This window comes from Alligator sinensis, unplaced genomic scaffold (genome assembly GCF_000455745.1).
Source record: "Alligator sinensis unplaced genomic scaffold, ASM45574v1 scaffold222_1, whole genome shotgun sequence".
NCBI lineage: Eukaryota > Metazoa > Chordata > Crocodylia > Alligatoridae > Alligator > Alligator sinensis.
In genome coordinates this window covers 1665598-1682655 of record NW_005841912.1, presented here as the reverse complement: position 1 = coordinate 1682655, position 17058 = coordinate 1665598, and the positions used below count along the sequence as shown (strand labels likewise).

General features: G+C 45.6%; 1 protein-coding gene across 3 annotated transcripts in view; it reads left to right on the top strand.

Moving 5' to 3' along the window:
• The window catches only part of LOC102380877 (serum albumin-like), a 34210-nt gene extending 18061 nt beyond the window's left edge, over positions 1-16149 (top strand). For all 3 annotated transcript variants that reach the window (XM_025198079.1, XM_025198078.1, XM_025198080.1), the window contains 5 exons: positions 7478-7610; positions 12942-13039; positions 13395-13533; positions 14197-14420; positions 15889-16149. In XM_025198079.1, the coding sequence (XP_025053864.1) occupies positions 7478-7610; positions 12942-13039; positions 13395-13533; positions 14197-14420; positions 15889-16042 (748 nt within the window). In that variant the 3' untranslated portion in view covers positions 16043-16149. The remainder of the gene's footprint in view (positions 1-7477; positions 7611-12941; positions 13040-13394; positions 13534-14196; positions 14421-15888) is intronic.
• Positions 16150-17058: the final 909 nt, after the last annotated feature.

Genomic DNA, 17058 nt, shown 5'->3' with positions numbered 1-17058 from the left:
GACCTGGTCATAGAAGGCTACAAGGTTTGTCAGGCAGGATCTACCTGTGACAAACCCGTGCTGGTTTCCCCTCAGCATCGTTTCCCCTGCTGGGCCTGCACAAATGTGTTCTTTGATTATTTTCTCTAGGATTTTCCCAGGAATAGAGGTAAGACTGACTGGTCTAAAGTTACCCGGCTCATCTCTTCTCCCTTTCTTGAAAATGGGCACCACATTGGCCCTTCTCCAGTCCTCAGGGACCTGGCCGGAGCACCATGAGTGCTCGAACAGCTGTGCCAGTGGCTCAGCTGTGACACTGGCCAATTCTTTCAGCAGCCGTGGATGGAGGTCATCCGGGCCTGCTGACTTGTACCCATCCAGCTCCTCCAGGAGCTCCTTAACTATTTCAGACCTAACCATAGGCGGACTGGTGCCATGTGGACCTCCATCAATGATCGAGGTGGGGGAATTGGCTGTTGGTACATAGAAATACTGAAGCGAATACTGGCCTTTTAACTATCTGTTAAAAGGCCAGCATGTCCCTTATGTTGTTTCATCCAGTTTCCCATGGTCTAATTATCATAATAAGTGACTCTTCATTGAAGACAGCATTGAAATCTAGCTAAAATCCAGGCATATTGCATCCACTACTCCCCCCCTCCAATTCACAGAGCCTAGTACTTTATCATAGAAGGAAATCCAGTTGACCATGCATGGGTTGTTCTTAAAGGATCCATACTAGCTATTCCTGATCATCTAGTTTCCCTCTCTTTAAAAATAAATTCCTTAGGATCATAGGAAAGTAGGGCTGGAAGGGGCCTCACTAGGTCATCTAGTCTAGGCCCCTGCCCAAGGCAGGATCATCCTTGGCTAAAGCATCCCAGCCAAGTGTATGTCTAACCTGCTCTTGAAAACTTCCAAGGATGGAGATTTCACAATTACTCTACGTAGCCTGTTCCAATGCTTGACCACCCACAGAGTCAGAAAGTTCCTCCTAACCTCCAATCTATATTTCCCCTGCTGAAGCTTGAGGCCATCTTAGTTATATCCCCTACAGTCATGGAAAAGAGCCAATTTCCATCCTCTCTGTAATTGCTCTTCAGGTATTTGAGGACTGTTATCAAATCCCTCCTTCTTGATGACCTTTTCCATGATCTTCCAAGGGAGGTGGTGCTATCCTTTACCCTGGATGTCTTTAAGAGGAGACTGGACAAGCACCTGGCTGGGGTCATCTGATCCCAAGTGCTCTTTCTTGCCCAGGGCAGGGGGCCAGACTTTATGATCTACTGAAGTCCCTTCTGCCCCTAAAAATCTATGAAATCTATTAAATGTATTAAATCTTTCCAGGTATCAAGGTCAGATTAATTGTTCTGTAATTTCACAGATTCCCCTTCTTGCCTTTCTTAAAGATGGACACTATATTTGCCTTTTTCAAGTTGTCTGGGACCTTCCTTGACTTCCATGAATTCTTTAAGATAACAGCCAAAGGCTCTGAAATTTCCTTAGCCAAGTCCTTGAATACTCTGGGATACATATCATCTGGCCCTGTTTACTTGAAAACATCTATCTTTTCTAAGTAATCCCAAATCTGTTCTGTAGCAGGGCACCAAGATGTGCCTGCTACCTTAAAGGGCAGAAGCAGCCTGGCCAGACTGCTCAGAGGCCTAGGCAGAACCCCACAGCTGCAGGTTGCCTGAGCAACAGCCTAAGAGGGTAATTGGCCAGCACCTGCAGCCAGTCAGGTGACTGGGAGGGGACAGGCCACTGCAGATATATAAACCCAGGGCTGGAGCTAGTTAGAGGTTCTCTTGCTTAGTAACTGCCAAGGAAAGGTGCCCTGAGCTACCTGAGACTAGGTGCTGCCTACTTTGCTGCCAGAAGTATAGTGAGGCTTCAGGAGTCTAAGATACTTAAGGCTAAGAGACGTGGTCCTAAGGTGAGAAGTTTTACCCTCTTAAAGAGACAGAAGCCAGTCTCCATTAGTGTTATGTTGTGGCCCAGTGGGTTGTATTTGTGTTGTGGTTTATCCTGGAGGACCAGGATGAGGCTATAAGGGTAGTTTTGGAGGTCTCATTAGTGCTTGGAGAAAAGGGCACAGGATCTGGGCAAAGCCCAGTGATGGGTGCATAGAACTTGGAACCAGAGAAAGGGAGGCATGGAGCTGGGTGTCAGAGAGGTGTGGAGCTGGGTGCTAGAGAGGAGGCATGGAGCTGGGTGTCAGAGACATGTGGAGCTGGGTGCCAGAGGTGGCGCAGAGCCAGGTGCCAGAGAGGGAGGCACAGAATCAGGCACCAGAGAGAGGTGCAAAAAGAGAGACGTGGAGCTGGGTGCCAGGGATAGGCACAGAGAGCCAGACAGAGAAAGGTGCAGAGTCAGGTGCCAGGGAGAGAAGCACAGAAAGTCAGGCAGCTGTGAACTCAGTGCCTGAGTGGTGTAGAGACACAGGAGCTGGAGGGCTCTGTGCCAAGAGGGCACATAGAGTTGATAACAACAGTGTAAAGTCTGCAAGGTATGCGACATAAGGGAAGGTTGGAGTCATTTGTAATCCCCTAGACATTGAGGCATTAAAAGGGAAGCTTCCTGCACTATTGTAGCTAGTATCTTAACAGCAAGGCATGGCAGGAAAGACTGGGCAGAGTGCCCTAGATAGGTGGGTGGGTTGGTACTGAGAGTACTACTACTTAGTACTGGTAGCCAATTTTAGTTGTGAAGACCAAAGTAAATGATGCATTAAATACTTCAGCCTTCTTCACATCATATACACATACTCTATGTTTAGCAAGAGACTTAAACTTTCCTTGGCCTTGTTTCTACTCATGACATCCCTGTAGAATGATTTTGCCTGCTTTTTGTGTCCCTTGCTAGTTGCATCTCCATTTGTGCCCTGCCCTTCCTGATTTTGTTCCTGTTTGCTTGTGTTATGCTTTTATACCTCTTCCTTGTAACATGGTCAAGTTTCCACTTTTTGTACAATACTTCTTTGAGTTTTAGTTCATTGGAGAGGTCACCATTTAGCAAGGCCAATATCTTGCTGCATTTCCTATCCATTCTTTGTACTGGGATAGCCTACTATTGTGTCCTTAATATGGCCTCCTTAAAGTGCAACCAGTTCTCTTGGACTCCTCTTCCCCTCAGACTTGCCTCCCAGGAGATCCTGTCCACCAGTCACCTGAGTTTGTTAAAGTTTGCTTTCTTGAATTCCAGTGGGTATGTACAGAAGTACCCCATGCACGTTTTACAGCATTATGATATAGAGCACTTTTTTATAGCACTATAAAGTTACAGTGTTCTTAAACATGACAGAAGTGCAGTGTTTGGTTGGGGGGGCGGGGGCTCTGAACCTCCCAGCACTCGCCACGTTAGGAGGAAGGGGGTGCTCTGAAGCCTCTTGGGGCTTCTTTACTGGTCAGAAATTTGACTAGTGTACAGAAGCTATTCAACGCACTGTAGGTTGCTGAAGTGTTGTAAAATATAGCACTTAAAATGTAATACCTCATTTAACAAGGGTTAATTTAAAGTGCTGTACCCATTTTAAAGTGGCGTAAAACTGTGAATTTCTGTTAAGTCATGGCAATCAAACACTTTCATAGATTTCATAGACATTAGGGCTGGAAGGGACCTCAGAAGATCATCGAGTCCAGCCCCCTTCCCCAGGGGAAAGAAGTAAACTGGGGTCAAAGGATCCCAGCAAGATAAACATCCAAATGTCTCTTAAAGGAGTCCAAAGTAGGTGCTCGCACCACCTCTGGCAGCAGTCTGTTCCAGGCCTTTGGGGCTCAGACAGTAAAGAAGTTCTTCCTTATGTCCAGACTGAAACGGTCTTGGAGGAGTTTGTGATTGTTTGACCTTGTCATTCTTTGGGGTGCTCTGGTGAACAGGTGTTCCCTGTGGTCCTGATGTACACCCCTTATATACTTATAGGCAGCCACCAGGACCCCCCGAGCCTGCACTTTTCCAGGCTGAAGAGTCTCATGGCTCTGAGCCTTTTATCATAAGGCCTCGTCTCCTGCCCTCTGATCATGCATGTGGCCCTCCTCTGGACTCTCTCGAGCTTTTCCACATCCTTTTAAAATTGTGAAGCCCAGAACTGGATGCAGTACTCCAGCTGCAGCCTCACCAAGGATGGGTACAGGGTGAGGATGACATCCTGGGATTTGCTTGAGAAGCATCTATGGATGCAAGCCAGAGTTTTGCTCACTTTACCAGCTGCGACATTGCATTGGTGGCTCATATTCATCTTGTGGTCAGTCATGACCCCTCAAGTCCCTTTCGACTCTGGTGCTAGCACGCATAGCACTGCCAAGCCTATAAGTGTGCTGTAGGGTTTTTTTCCCCGAGGTGGAGTACCTTGCATTTTTCGATGTTGAGCATTGCTGACTGACTTGCCAGCTTTATGGTGGATAGTGAAAGTGATCAGCTCATGGTCACTGTCTCTCAGCTTCCCTTCGATCATTAGGTCACTGACTAGATCATCCCCCCATTGCCAGTACCAGGTCGAGCAGTGCTTTGCCTCTTATCGATCCATAGACTTCCTGAGTCAGAGCTCATCCACACATGTGAAGAAGCTTTGCAACTGTTCGGATTTGGCTGAGTGCTCTTCCAATGAGATGTCTGGGTAGTTGAAGTCTCCCATGACATCCATGCACTGGGAGCGTGCAGCCTCAGCCAGTTCCCTGGAGAATTCCTGGTCGAGCTCTCGATCCTGATTAGGTCTGTAGTAGACTCCTACCATTGTGTCCCCTGTGCCATGTCCACCATGGATTTTAACCCATAGAGTCTCCAGTCATCCACCCTGGATGTCAATGTCAGCTTGGAGGGACGTGTGGCTTTCCTTGACATAGAGAGCTACACCCCTGCCCCTTTTGTCCACACAATCTCTCCTGTATAAGGTATAGCCAGCTATACCTGTGGCCCAGTTATAGGTGGAGTCCCACCAGATCTCCATTATCCCTATGAGATTGTAGTCATTCTTGTTTAGCAGGAGGACAAGTTCCGCCTGTTTATTTCCCAAGCTCCTGGCTTTGGTGTACAGGCACTTAAGTGTCCCGTTGGAGGCCCTAATCCTTCCTACACATCATTTCGGGGCTGGGGTAGAGGTGGGTTCCCTTGAGTTCCTTAGCCTGCTGGATTTGTAAAAGTTGCCCAGTGGGCTTGCTACGGCAGTAATCCCCCGATCCCCTGGCAGACTTAGTTTAAAGCCCGGTTGAGCAGGTAAGCCATTCTGACCAAAGAGCAGACTGTAATCATGGAAGTCGAAGCCTTCATGATGACACTAGTGCTGCAGTCTTTGGTTAACTACCTCAATTCTCCTCTCCCTCCTCAACCCATAACCCAAAACTGGGAGGATCGAAGAAAACATCACCTATGCCCCAAACCACCTAATCCCTGCTCCCAAAGCCCCGTAGCCTCTCATGACCTGGTTTTGATTGCTCTGAGCCATGTCATTCGTGCCCACATGGATAAGGAGCATAGGGTAGTGGTCGATGGGCCAGATGAGCTTTGGCAGCAGACCTCCTGGGCTAAGGGGTCGGGGCAGCAGATTGTGCCCTCATTCCCCTTCAGGAGGGAGTCTCCTACAATGACCACTCTACATGTAGCTTTAGAGAGAGCAGGGATGGTAGCTGTGAGTGAGCCTCCATTGCTTGCAGGAGTTGGCAGCTCTGCAGGCTCTACTGGGGCTGCAAGAGCTTCGTACCTGTTGGAAAGCTCCAGAGGGGAGGGGACCCTGGTGCAGCAGGCCTTGGGGCCATTGACTACCTTGGTCCAACCCCCTGGCAGGACAGTATGGGAGATCCTGGAATCCTCCCTTGTCCTGGAAGGTGACCTTGGTCTACCCTCAGCCTCCAGGGGGTGAAGGGTCTGGCAGTAGGAGTCTGTCTCCTGCTTACTGTCCCTGATGGCATGCAGTCTCTGGACTGCAGCCTGGAGCTCCTCTATCTTGCACCCCAGAGACTCCAAAGTAGAGCAGACCTCACAAAGGGAGGTGGCTATGCTCCCTGTCCCATGTGCCTGGAAATGTGCCAGGCAGCCCCTGCAGCCGAGATCCAGAGGCTCTGTCTGCATGAAGCCCGGAACCTGGATTATGTCTGGGTGGAGACCTCAGAAGTACCAGAGGGGAAGGCCTCAGACCAGGCCTTCCACCATTTTAAATGGTGAAAAAGCAACTTCTGTACACACCCAATGGCTCTGTTCTGCTGCTGTCCTTCCTTTCTTTCCTTAGGGTCCTGATCTCTATTTTATGGTCATTGTCCCCTAAATTGCCTTTCATGTGCACATTCTCAACCAGTTCCTCCTTATATGTAAGCAGTCAATTAAGATGAGCTACTTGCCTAGTTGGCCTACATACCATCTGTATGAAAGTTGTCCCTGACACAGTCCAAGATCTTGGTGGACAGTCTGTCCTTTGTTGTGTTTTTCTCCAAGCTGATGTCACAGTAATTGAAGTCCCCATTGATCACCAGGCCCTGTGATTTAAACGCTTCTGTTAGTTACTAGGAAAAACAGTCATTCAGTTCTTTCACTTGGTTTGTCTATAGCAGACACCTACCATGATATCATTCCTTCTTAACTTGATCCACAGGTCTTCAACAGACCTTCTTCCTGTTTCTTACCACATATCAGAACAAGTGTGTTTCTTTTATAGAGAGAACAACACCATGTCCTTTCTTCCACATTTGTCTTTCCTGAAAGAGTTATATTCAGTATGACAGTACTCCAGGCATGCAAACTTCCCCAACCAATTCCAGTTATCCCATACTTCCATGAGTATACTAGAACTTCCATTATTCCTGCTTATTCCCCATGCTGCTCACATTATCAGTATATAAACATCTTAACTAATTGGCCGATTGTCTTAATGTCTCTTGAATGCCTTGTTAAAGATCCCCTTATTGACTTCTTTTGTTTGGCTTTTATCTAAGTCAGCTGGCTTTTTCCTTACCTCTGGGCTTTTATCTCTGTCCCTCACTGAACCTAATTTAAAGCCTTCCTTACTAGGTTAGCTAGCTTGTGCACAGATATGTCCTTTTTTGTCATCATCAAGTGGATCCCATCTCTTCCCAGAAGTCCATCTTCTTTGAATACCATCCTTGGGTCAGCTAATCCAAAGTCCTGCTGGAAATGCCATCTAGGCAGCCATGCATTTATCTCCAGGAGCATCTGTGTCTAGCAGGGCTTTTACCTTTGATGAAAAGGAATGTTGATGATATAACCTAGCTCCTCTTTTCTTCATTTTGTTCCCCCAATTCTGTCATCACTTCTGATGATTTTTAGAGATGAAGCTAATCTATGACATCCCTGGCTGTTGCCCCTCTAGCAGCTGACATGTTGATAGGGACTATATAATGCTAATGTCCTACTAAAACAACAAAGCACATTTCAAGCCTGGTGCTGAAAAAGTGGTCCTGTATTGTCAGTTCTTCTGGTTATATTCATCATTAGAGAAACCAGGTTTACTTTATTCATTAACTCAAATGCTGGCTTGTTTCATGTGTTACAGGTTTATCTATGAATATTCAAGAAGGCACCAAGAATTCTCGACTGAGATGCTTCTAAGGATTGCTAAAGGATATGAAGAAGTCCTGGAAAAGTGCTGCAAAAATGAAAACCCTTCTGAATGTTATGGAAAAGTGGTAGGTATCATAGATTCATAGATGTAAGGGTCGGAAGGGACCTCAATAGATCATCGAGTCCGACCCCCTGCATAGGCACGAAAGAGTGCTGGGTCTAGATGACCCCAGCTAGATGCTTATCTAACCTCCTCTTGAAGACCCCCAGGGTAGGGGAGAGCACCACCTCCCTTGGGAGCCCGTTCCAGACCCTGGCCACTCTAACTGTGAAGAAGTTCTTCCTAATGTCCAATCTAAATCTGCTCTCTGCTAGCTTGTGGCCATTATTTCTTGTAACCCCCGGGGGCGCCTTGGTGAATAAATACTCACCAATTCCCTTCTGTGCCCCCGTGATGAACTTATAGGCAGCCACAAGGTTGCCTCTCAACCTTCTCTTGCGGAGGCTGAAAAGGTCCAGTTTCTCTAGTCTCTCCTCGTAGGGCTTGGTCTTCAGGCCCTTAACCATATGAGTGGCCCTTCTCTGGACCCTCTCCAGGTTATCCGCATCCCTCTTGAATTGCGGCGCCCAGAATTGCACGCAGTACTCCAACTGCGGTCTGACCAGTGCCCGATAGAGGGGAAGTATCACCTCCTTGGACCTATTCGTCATGCATCTGCTGATGCACGATAAAGTGCCATTGGCTTTTCTGATGGCTTCGTCACACTGCTGACTCATGTTCATCTTGGAGTCCACTAGGACTCCAAGATCCCTTTCCACTTCCGTGCCACCCAGCAGGTCATTCCCTAGGCTGTAGGTGTGCTGGACATTTTTCCTCCCTAGGTGCAGCACTTTGCATTTCTCCTTGTTGAACTGCATTCTGTTGTTTTCTGCCCACTTGTCCAACCTGTCCAGGTCTGCTTGCAGCTGTTCCCTGCCCTCCGGCGTGTCCACATCTCCCCATAGCTTTGTGTCATCTGCAAACTTGGACAGAGTACATTTCACTCCCTCGTCCAAGTCGCTGATGAAGACATTAAAGACTATCGGTCCAAACCGTATCGAAGGCCTTCCTGAAGTCTAAGTATACGACATCCACCCCTCCTCCTGTGTCCAGGTGTTTCGTAACCTGGTCATAAAAAGAGACTAGATTGGTCAGGCACGATCTGCCTGCCACGAACCCGTGCTGGTTTCCCATCAGCATAATTTGTCCTGCTGGGCTCTCGCAAATGTGAGCCTTGATAATTTTTTCAAAGATTTTGCCAAGGATGGAGGTGAGACTGACTGGCCTATAGTTCCCTGGATCCTCCTTCCTCCCCTTCTTGAAAATGGGGACCACATTGGCCCTTTTCCAGCCCTCCGGGACTTGGCCCGTGCGCCATGAGCGTTCAAATATTCCCGCCAGTGGCTCTGCAATTATGTCGGCCAGTGCCTTCAGCACCCTCGGATGGAGCTCATCCGGGCCTGCCGTATCAGTATTTCTTCACATGCAGTATTACAAATAGAGCATTGAGATTGCTGAGATTCTTTCATATGGTTTTAGAAGCAAGAGCTATTGTCACAAGTTTCATTCCAAATTCCCCAACCAGACCAATGCCCTGCTGGAAAGTGAGTGTTACTCCAGGATGTTACCCTCAAACTTGTATCTGGGGCAGGATGTTATTATGTGCTACATGGTTTGGTCAGGGTTTCCACAGTCACAGTCAGGCAAGATTTTTAGGCACCACTTTTACACCAGGTGGCCACACCAGCCATGTCCAGTGTGTATCCTATTAAGGGATGTCCACATACGCTGTAGAAGGTTGAAGCGTAGTTGCTGCATTGTTGGTTCGGAGACAAGGTGTTTCTTTGGATAAGGGTTTTCCCAATGCTTTCCTCCAAGATTCTTCAGTGTTGTGATATAGGGCGTGCTCGGTTCATGTCCAAAAAAGGTTTTTGTGAAATAATGTGACAAGTTGGGACATCTTGAAGGTCTCTCTGGATGGGAAGGTCCGGATTATTATTGATATGCATTATTTCTCTGTATGTTGCTGCATCCTGTCGAGTAGAGGGAGGAGTAATGTTTGAAAGTACTGGTAGTCACTGCACTGGAGTTGATATCAAAGTTACAGAAATAGTTCTCATTACTGAGTAGAGTTGTGTGTTGATGTGTTTGGTATGCCAACTTGAGGCCCAGATAGGTGCAGAGTACTCAGCTGTTGAGAAGACCAGAGCTATGGTACAAATGAAGAGGAGGACCAACCAACCTTGCTGAGCTATGGGGAATAAAGCAGGATCAGAATTCTGAAGAGATTCTAGTTCTAAAGAATTCATTGTAGGTTAATCCATTGGAGAAGCTAGTACTCCCATGGAAGAGGCACCAATTCCATCTTTATCATTCAGGATAAAGGCCTGTGGCTGCCTGGAAGGAGAGAACAATTGGAATAGCTCCACATGTGTTTCCTTCCTACCCCTAGATGTATAAAATAATGTGATGGTCATAGTCAGATTCCTAATGGACATACATCCACATCACTAAAACAATCTTAGAGAGGCACCTGGGTCAATAGCTTCAGCAGAGGCCAAAAATTCACTGAGCTTGGGGCAAGATTTATCCATTGACCCCTTTGTTCGGGAGTTCAGGGACAAATGTGAAGAAGCTTGTATTGCCACTAATTGTGTTGGACTGGGGATGAAAAGAAAGCATAATTTCCATATCTAATAATCCTATTTTTAGAAGCATTAAAGTGGGAAGGAGATGGGCATTTTATAGATAGTAAATCAAATGGATTTTCCTGTTTATCCAGAACATCAACATCTTAACTATAATTTAAAAATTCTGCTGTGGTTATTGAAAATATTGTGCTGACACATGGAGGACCCAGGAGGGATCAGAACTCATGTGTATGGGGTCCTGTACAAATATCTATAACATGCAGACTAAATGGTAGGGATCTTGGGGTGTTTTCACTTTTCTATTCAACATGTTACAAGGATCATCTGGACATCTCTTATTTGATCAGTTCCCTGCCATTGCAAGGGACTTGGGCAGTGGGGACACCTCAGTCAATCATGTGCTCTGTCAAGGGCATTAAGTCATTTCTGCCATAGCCTATTCTACCTATTAGACACATAAGTGGACCTTAGATACCACAGTGTGATTCCAGTCCAACCTTCACAAGTCTCTGAAAGGATGTTAATATAAAAGGTTGGTTGATCCTTGTCACTGCTTTTTTGGACTCAGTCTTAAAGATTCGTATGACTATATATCACAAAAGTAAATGATTAATGGATTTTTAGAGATGTCAACAGGCTGAAATGGGATCATACTTATATACCAAATAAATGAAATAGGATCTGAACTTTAAATGAAAGCATTTACTCCTTAAGAAGCTAACAGAAGTCACCATCAGATTATAGACTCGCAGAGACGAAGGGTTGGAAGGGACCTCCAGAGGTCATCTAATCCAACCTCTGCCTGAGGCAGGATCATCCCTATCTAAACCATCCTATACAAATCCATAGACTAATCTCTTATCAAAATTACACAGCTGACCTTGACACAATACAAGACATGAATGGCATGTGCCCCCGGTGGCTGTGGGAGGACGGCTGCACCAGTAGCAGCAGGAGTGCAGCGGTGGGAGCCTGGCAGTGGTGAGGAGGGGAGCTCTTGTAGACACTGCCAGCAATGTCAGAGGCGAGGGGGAGGGGGTGGCAAGTGCCAACCAGGGGTTGGCAACCACCTACAGGCGCCATCGGCAGTGTTGGCGGTGGCCAGGGGCGATTATGGACTGCCTGCAGGTGCTGCTGACAGTGTTGGTGGCACCTTTTTGCAGGGGGCGCACGTGCACCCATGTGCACCCCCTACACCTTGCCCCTGATACAAGATATAACCCCTTATTCTTCCACAAGTAAAGCAGAGGAACCACAGTGACTGATGTACTGCTGCTTCAAGGGTTGTTAAAATATACTTGAGACATACCAGGAAGAGGACCATGGCCCCCAGGTACAGAAGAAGGCAAAACCTCCCACACACTGTACCAAGAACATGTGTGTGATTATATTATTTTCCAGGCTCTATGGGCTATAAGAATAAATGAGCAAATGGTCCCTTCTGTCCTTTGAAATACTATGAAACTATCATATTTCCCTCAATCCTTGAGATTTACATCTCTCTGGGCACATCTACATGTTCACATTTACTGAGCAGTAAACTAAATTAATGTGCATTAACCAAAAATTACTATGCAGTATGGGCACATGTCTACACGTGCATGCCTGTACTATGCAGCAACTATGGTGGCTAATGCCAGTTCAGGTGTAAATTTGATACTTGCATGATACAGATATCAAATTTATGCCCAATTAGTTACTGTACAGTAACGCATGTGTAGACAACTTACTGCACAGTAACAATGTGCATGTGGACTGACCTGGGACTAACTATGTCTGTGAACTGACTTGTGGTCCCAAGTCAGACCACACACAGAATTAAGGCACTTTAATGCTTGCATGTGTAGATGCTGGCCTATTTCTTCTTACTGCACAGTAATTTACTGCACTGTAAATTTAATGTGATGTAAAAATGTGTGGATACGCCCTCTGAAAGCAAAATCCAAAGTGATTTTTTTCAAGCCCCAGAAAACCTGAATTTCACTTAATGCTGAAGGAATTCTGGGGAAAAAAAGGAATTGAAGAAGATTTGCCGGTGTTAGAAGATTAAACCCACCAGCTTGTTTAAGTTCATATATGCAAATCTTATACTCACTGTTTACATGTATATGTATGAGTAACATTTTCTTTAGGAAAACATTCAGAGAGACAGAAAACAAGGTCCTGTTTAAGTACAGTGACTATATGGGACACTGTGAAATCTATGAGACACTGCCTGCTTGCCTCTCCCCAGACCCGCTGCTGCTGCAGGCTGCAGGGAGTCAATGGCCTGTTAGTGACCCAAAGTTCTTTACTTCAGAGATGTTAACAATCACCTGTGAAATAACAGTTAGTGTTAATACAGTTTCCTATTTCCCAGAGCCTGTCACTGTGCCCATGTCCCACACCTGGGATGCTTGTTTTAATTTTCATCAGCCAGCCAGGACCAGCGTCCAGAATCTGGGACTGTTCCTGCCAATCTGGGACATATGGTCATACTATGTTTAAGTAAATAAGGATCCACTCCAGCAGCACAATGAAGCCCTGCTGAGTAATGAAGATACACATGCTGAGAGCACTTCCTGAAGTGGTTAGGACTCTTAGGGGTGTGCTGAGGATGGATCTGTTAATGGTAGGATTCTTAATTAATGTGTAGGCCAGAAATATACCTTAGAACTAATAGTAGATAAAAGTGGATGCATACTTTTTTTGCTTGGGTTGGAATCTGAGTATACCTTTCTCAGATTACATTATATGCTGTTAACAAGAAATATATTTACTTGCAGGAAGAGAAACTTCAAAGTCACATCCAGGAGACTGAGGCTACTGTAAAGACGAACTGTGATCTTCTTAAAAATGGAGGAGAATTTGAATTCCAAAAAGCGTATGTTGTTCCTGAAAAGCACCCTCACATATAAGTAGTGAATATTTGGGGTTTGGTAAAAGTGAAATTTTCCAGGCACAGATGACCAGAACCAAGGCACAAAAAGTGTTCAGCTGGCACTTCAGAAAGCACCAATACTGCACTGTAGGGACAAGACAGCTTCATAAGTGGTGCAAAGAGACAGTCCCTATTAAAAGGTGCAGAGAGACAGCTCCTATTTCTGCTACTCCCCTTGCTGAAGCAGTACAGCTTTAGACAGACTGCTTTGCACTTGGAGCAACTATTTTTGGTACATGACTTTCTGCCAAGAGTTTGTTCAACAGTGATCATCCAGCATGGAATCTTGTGATTTCAGGGTTCTTATCCGCTACACCAAGAAAATGCCTCAAGTATCCACAGAAACATTGCTTGAAATCACAAAGAAGATGGCAGCTGTTGGTGTCAAGTGCTGCCAGAAATCTGAAGACAGTCGCCTACCTTGTGTTGAGAGATATGTGAGTAGATGTCTTCCTTGGTCTTTGTCTTTGTTTAGATGGGTTTTCTTTGTAGAATAAGGAACAGGCATTCCTTCTGTAAATAAATCCCCTTCTGTCCGTGGATTGGGACATTCCATCTACCCCTCTGTTTTTATCTGGCTTCTTGGTTCAACCTGGTTACCGCCCTCCTTCTCCCTGAACAATAAAGGTATTGAGTTACAGCATGACTGGCTGTTTTTCTCAGTGAATGCCTGATGGGACAGGGGACAGAGCATGCTTTTCGCTCCTAGGAGAGCTTGGCTGTTTATTGACTAACTCAGTCATAACTGAGATTACCCTGGGAGGCTATGGGCTAAAACAAGCACCCAGAAACCTTACCAGTGGGCAAAGAAACCCTAAGACTTGCAGGGTCTGTGTACCTGGGGCTGCACAGAGCTCCAACAGAGACCAGTGCCTGGGTGGTGGCAGCATTACTCCAGGCTTGTGGGGGTTCTCGAAGAAGGGGGCTGGCCGGCCATGGGCTCCACTGGGGAGACTCAAGAAGTGTGGCTTTGGGCCTGGCATAGTGAGGTGGGTAGCTAGGCATAGCAGTGCCTCTTACTGTGCTGCCACACCTTGTACTTACATTAAAGAGGAAATGGCTTTGACTCTTATTTTGTTGTTCTTCCTTTCTCTATACAGCTTAGCATTGTGATTCAGGATATGTGCAAGAAACAGGAAGCAACACTGATAAATGACCAAGTTGCGCACTGCTGTAATGAATCCTATGCTAACAGGAGACCATGCTTCACCAAGCTAGGAGTGGATGAAAACTATGTGCTCCCACCATTCAATCCAGACATGTTCAACTTTGATGAGACATTGTGCACTGCTCCTCCTCAAATATGGCAAGAAAACCATCTTGGGTAAGACCTTTCTAATTCACTATAGATTTTCTAAGAATTAATATCCTGACATGGAAGTTCACCAGCTTGATGGACTGGCTATACTAAGGAATTATTTGCAGGTAGCCTGGGCTTGGGAGCTTATGTCAACACAGTTGCAAAGTAGGATGGCATGGTGACTCAGTCCAAGCCAGACCATGGCAGAGGACAACTAGGAAGAAGAGAGTCTTAGTTGGCCAGTTTGCTGCCAGCATCCTGAGAAATGTGGCTTGTGGGATGGATTTTTAATAATTAAAGGAATATGGAGCCTTTATGAGGTAACAGTGTGCCTTTGTTGCAAAGAAGGCTGGTTTATAGGGATACATTAGTAGATCAGGGAAAGTGTTTATTCACCTCAGTGTAGCAGTGGTGAGGCCACATCTGGAGTACCGTGTCAAGTTTTGAGCCCCCCATGACAGAAAGAACGTGGATAAATTGAAGAGAGTCCAGCAGAGGGCAACAAAATGGTTAGGCGGTTGGGGCAGATGACTTCTGAGGAGAGGCTGGGCTTATTTAGTCTGGAGAAAAGAAGACGGTGGGGGGTAGGAATTTAATAGCAGCCTTCAACTACTTGAAGGTTGATTCCAAGGAGAATGGAGCTAGAGACTCTTATCAGTGGTGGCAGATGACAGAACAAGGAGCAATGGCCTCAAGTTGCAGCAAGGGAAGTTTAGGTTAGATATTAGGAAAAACTTTCTCACTAGAAGGGTAGTAAAGCAGTGGAACAGGCTACCCAGAGTAGCTGTGGAATCTCCATCCCTGGAGACTTTTAAGACCCAGCTAGACAAAGCCTTGGCTACGATGTCATAGTTGGAGCTGCTCCTGCTTTGAGGAGGAGGTTTGACTAGATGAACTCTGGAGGTCCCTTCCAACTCTAATTTTATATGATTCTATCATTCAAAGAGGGTCTTTTGTACCTAAAGATAAGGTGAGACAATAATTGAAGACAAATAGGAGAAGTGGACAAACAATGCCTTGAGTCTGAAGTCACAGACAGAGGGAAGCAAATGGGGCAGGCAAAGGTTTAGCAGAGCAGCTCCATGCTCAGGGCATCCATGATATATGGACAGTGCTGGCTGCCCTGGTCCCAATCACAGCAGGGTGATCAGCTGCTGGTGCAGTGGTAGATATTTTTGCATCCTCCCTCTCCTCAGTTATGCTATAGTGGACAAGCATTAGTTTGATACTTTTCTGTATTATTGTCTCATATTCAGCATGCAGGACCTCAATTCAGGCTTCCCTGTAATCCATGGAAAGAGTCCCATCAGCTTCACTGGACTCTAGATCAGATTCATAGTGAGCAAGGGATTAATTTTCAAAGCTGACTAACAAGCACTTCTGAGCATTGCTCATAACCCCAGTCAAACCCTGGACTGGCACAGGTCTCCAGCCAATATCAAATTAAACCCCAGTAAATTAGCTCAGATTAACTTTTTTGATTTCATTCCAGAATGCTCATCAACCTCATTAAACACAAGCCCAAGATGACAGATGAAGAACTGCAGACAATTTTCACAGGCTTTAGTGGTATGGTGGATAAATGCTGCAAGGCAGCAGACCATGATACCTGCTTTGGCGAAGAGGTATCCCTTCTTTTTTCATAATACAGGGCCTAGTCTTGATCAATGAAAGAATAGGCAAAACATATCTATATCTACATTTATTTTAAATGGTTCAGGCACCACAAAATAAATCTATTTTTATCTATTTATGTCTCTTAACTATACATTATCTACAGGAATTTTAAAATACAAATTCTGAACAAATTAAGTTGAGATAAACATACTCCTCCCCTGGACACCTCACATTAAATGGAACAACAGAAAAACAGTTTGAGACCTGTAGGTGGATTCCTATTTATGTCCAGTACTAATCCATTATGTGAAGGATTTATCTGTTAGTAGTACATTAATGCATGAAATAAATATCCCTCTAGGCATTTATTAACTGAAATACCAATATTACACTATATTTAAGTACATTTTTTTCACTTATCATCCAGATACTACAATGGGGGTCAAATTATACACACCTAGAAAGGGAACCAACTGACTATGAACTAATTCCATAGAAACATGATGGTCTAGAGCAGTGGTTTTCAAACTATGGTCTTTGAAATCCTGGGGTTCCATGGTATGTTATCAGTAGGGTGGCCATCATAGAGGACAGTCCAGTTGTCCTCTGTCTGCTATTGATACGAAACTGGGTACCTTTATGTCCTGTATTTTTTTTCTTCAAGAGAAAAATAGAGGACATAAACACGCCTGGTTTTGTATCAGTAGAGGACAGAGGACAGAGTAGTAGCAAACCAGAATGTCATCTATGATGGCCACCCTAGTTATTAGGGGTTCTGTGAAGAGATTGAGTATAATGGCATGGCATGCTGCAGATGGCATGCTGCCATTCTCAGGCCAGGGTGCCTGCCTCTGCATCAGCTATTTAGGACAGAAGTAGGGTTTCTGCAGCAGAAGAAGTGATATGAAAGATCTCTGTGACTTCAGGTAGTTTGAAAACCACTGGCTTAGAGCATTGGCGATTGGTGCCTCCTAAATCTGGGGGAGCACCAGATTTCCAATGGGGGGGGTTTCCCCCCATGGCTGCTTCCCAACTGGGGGGGGGG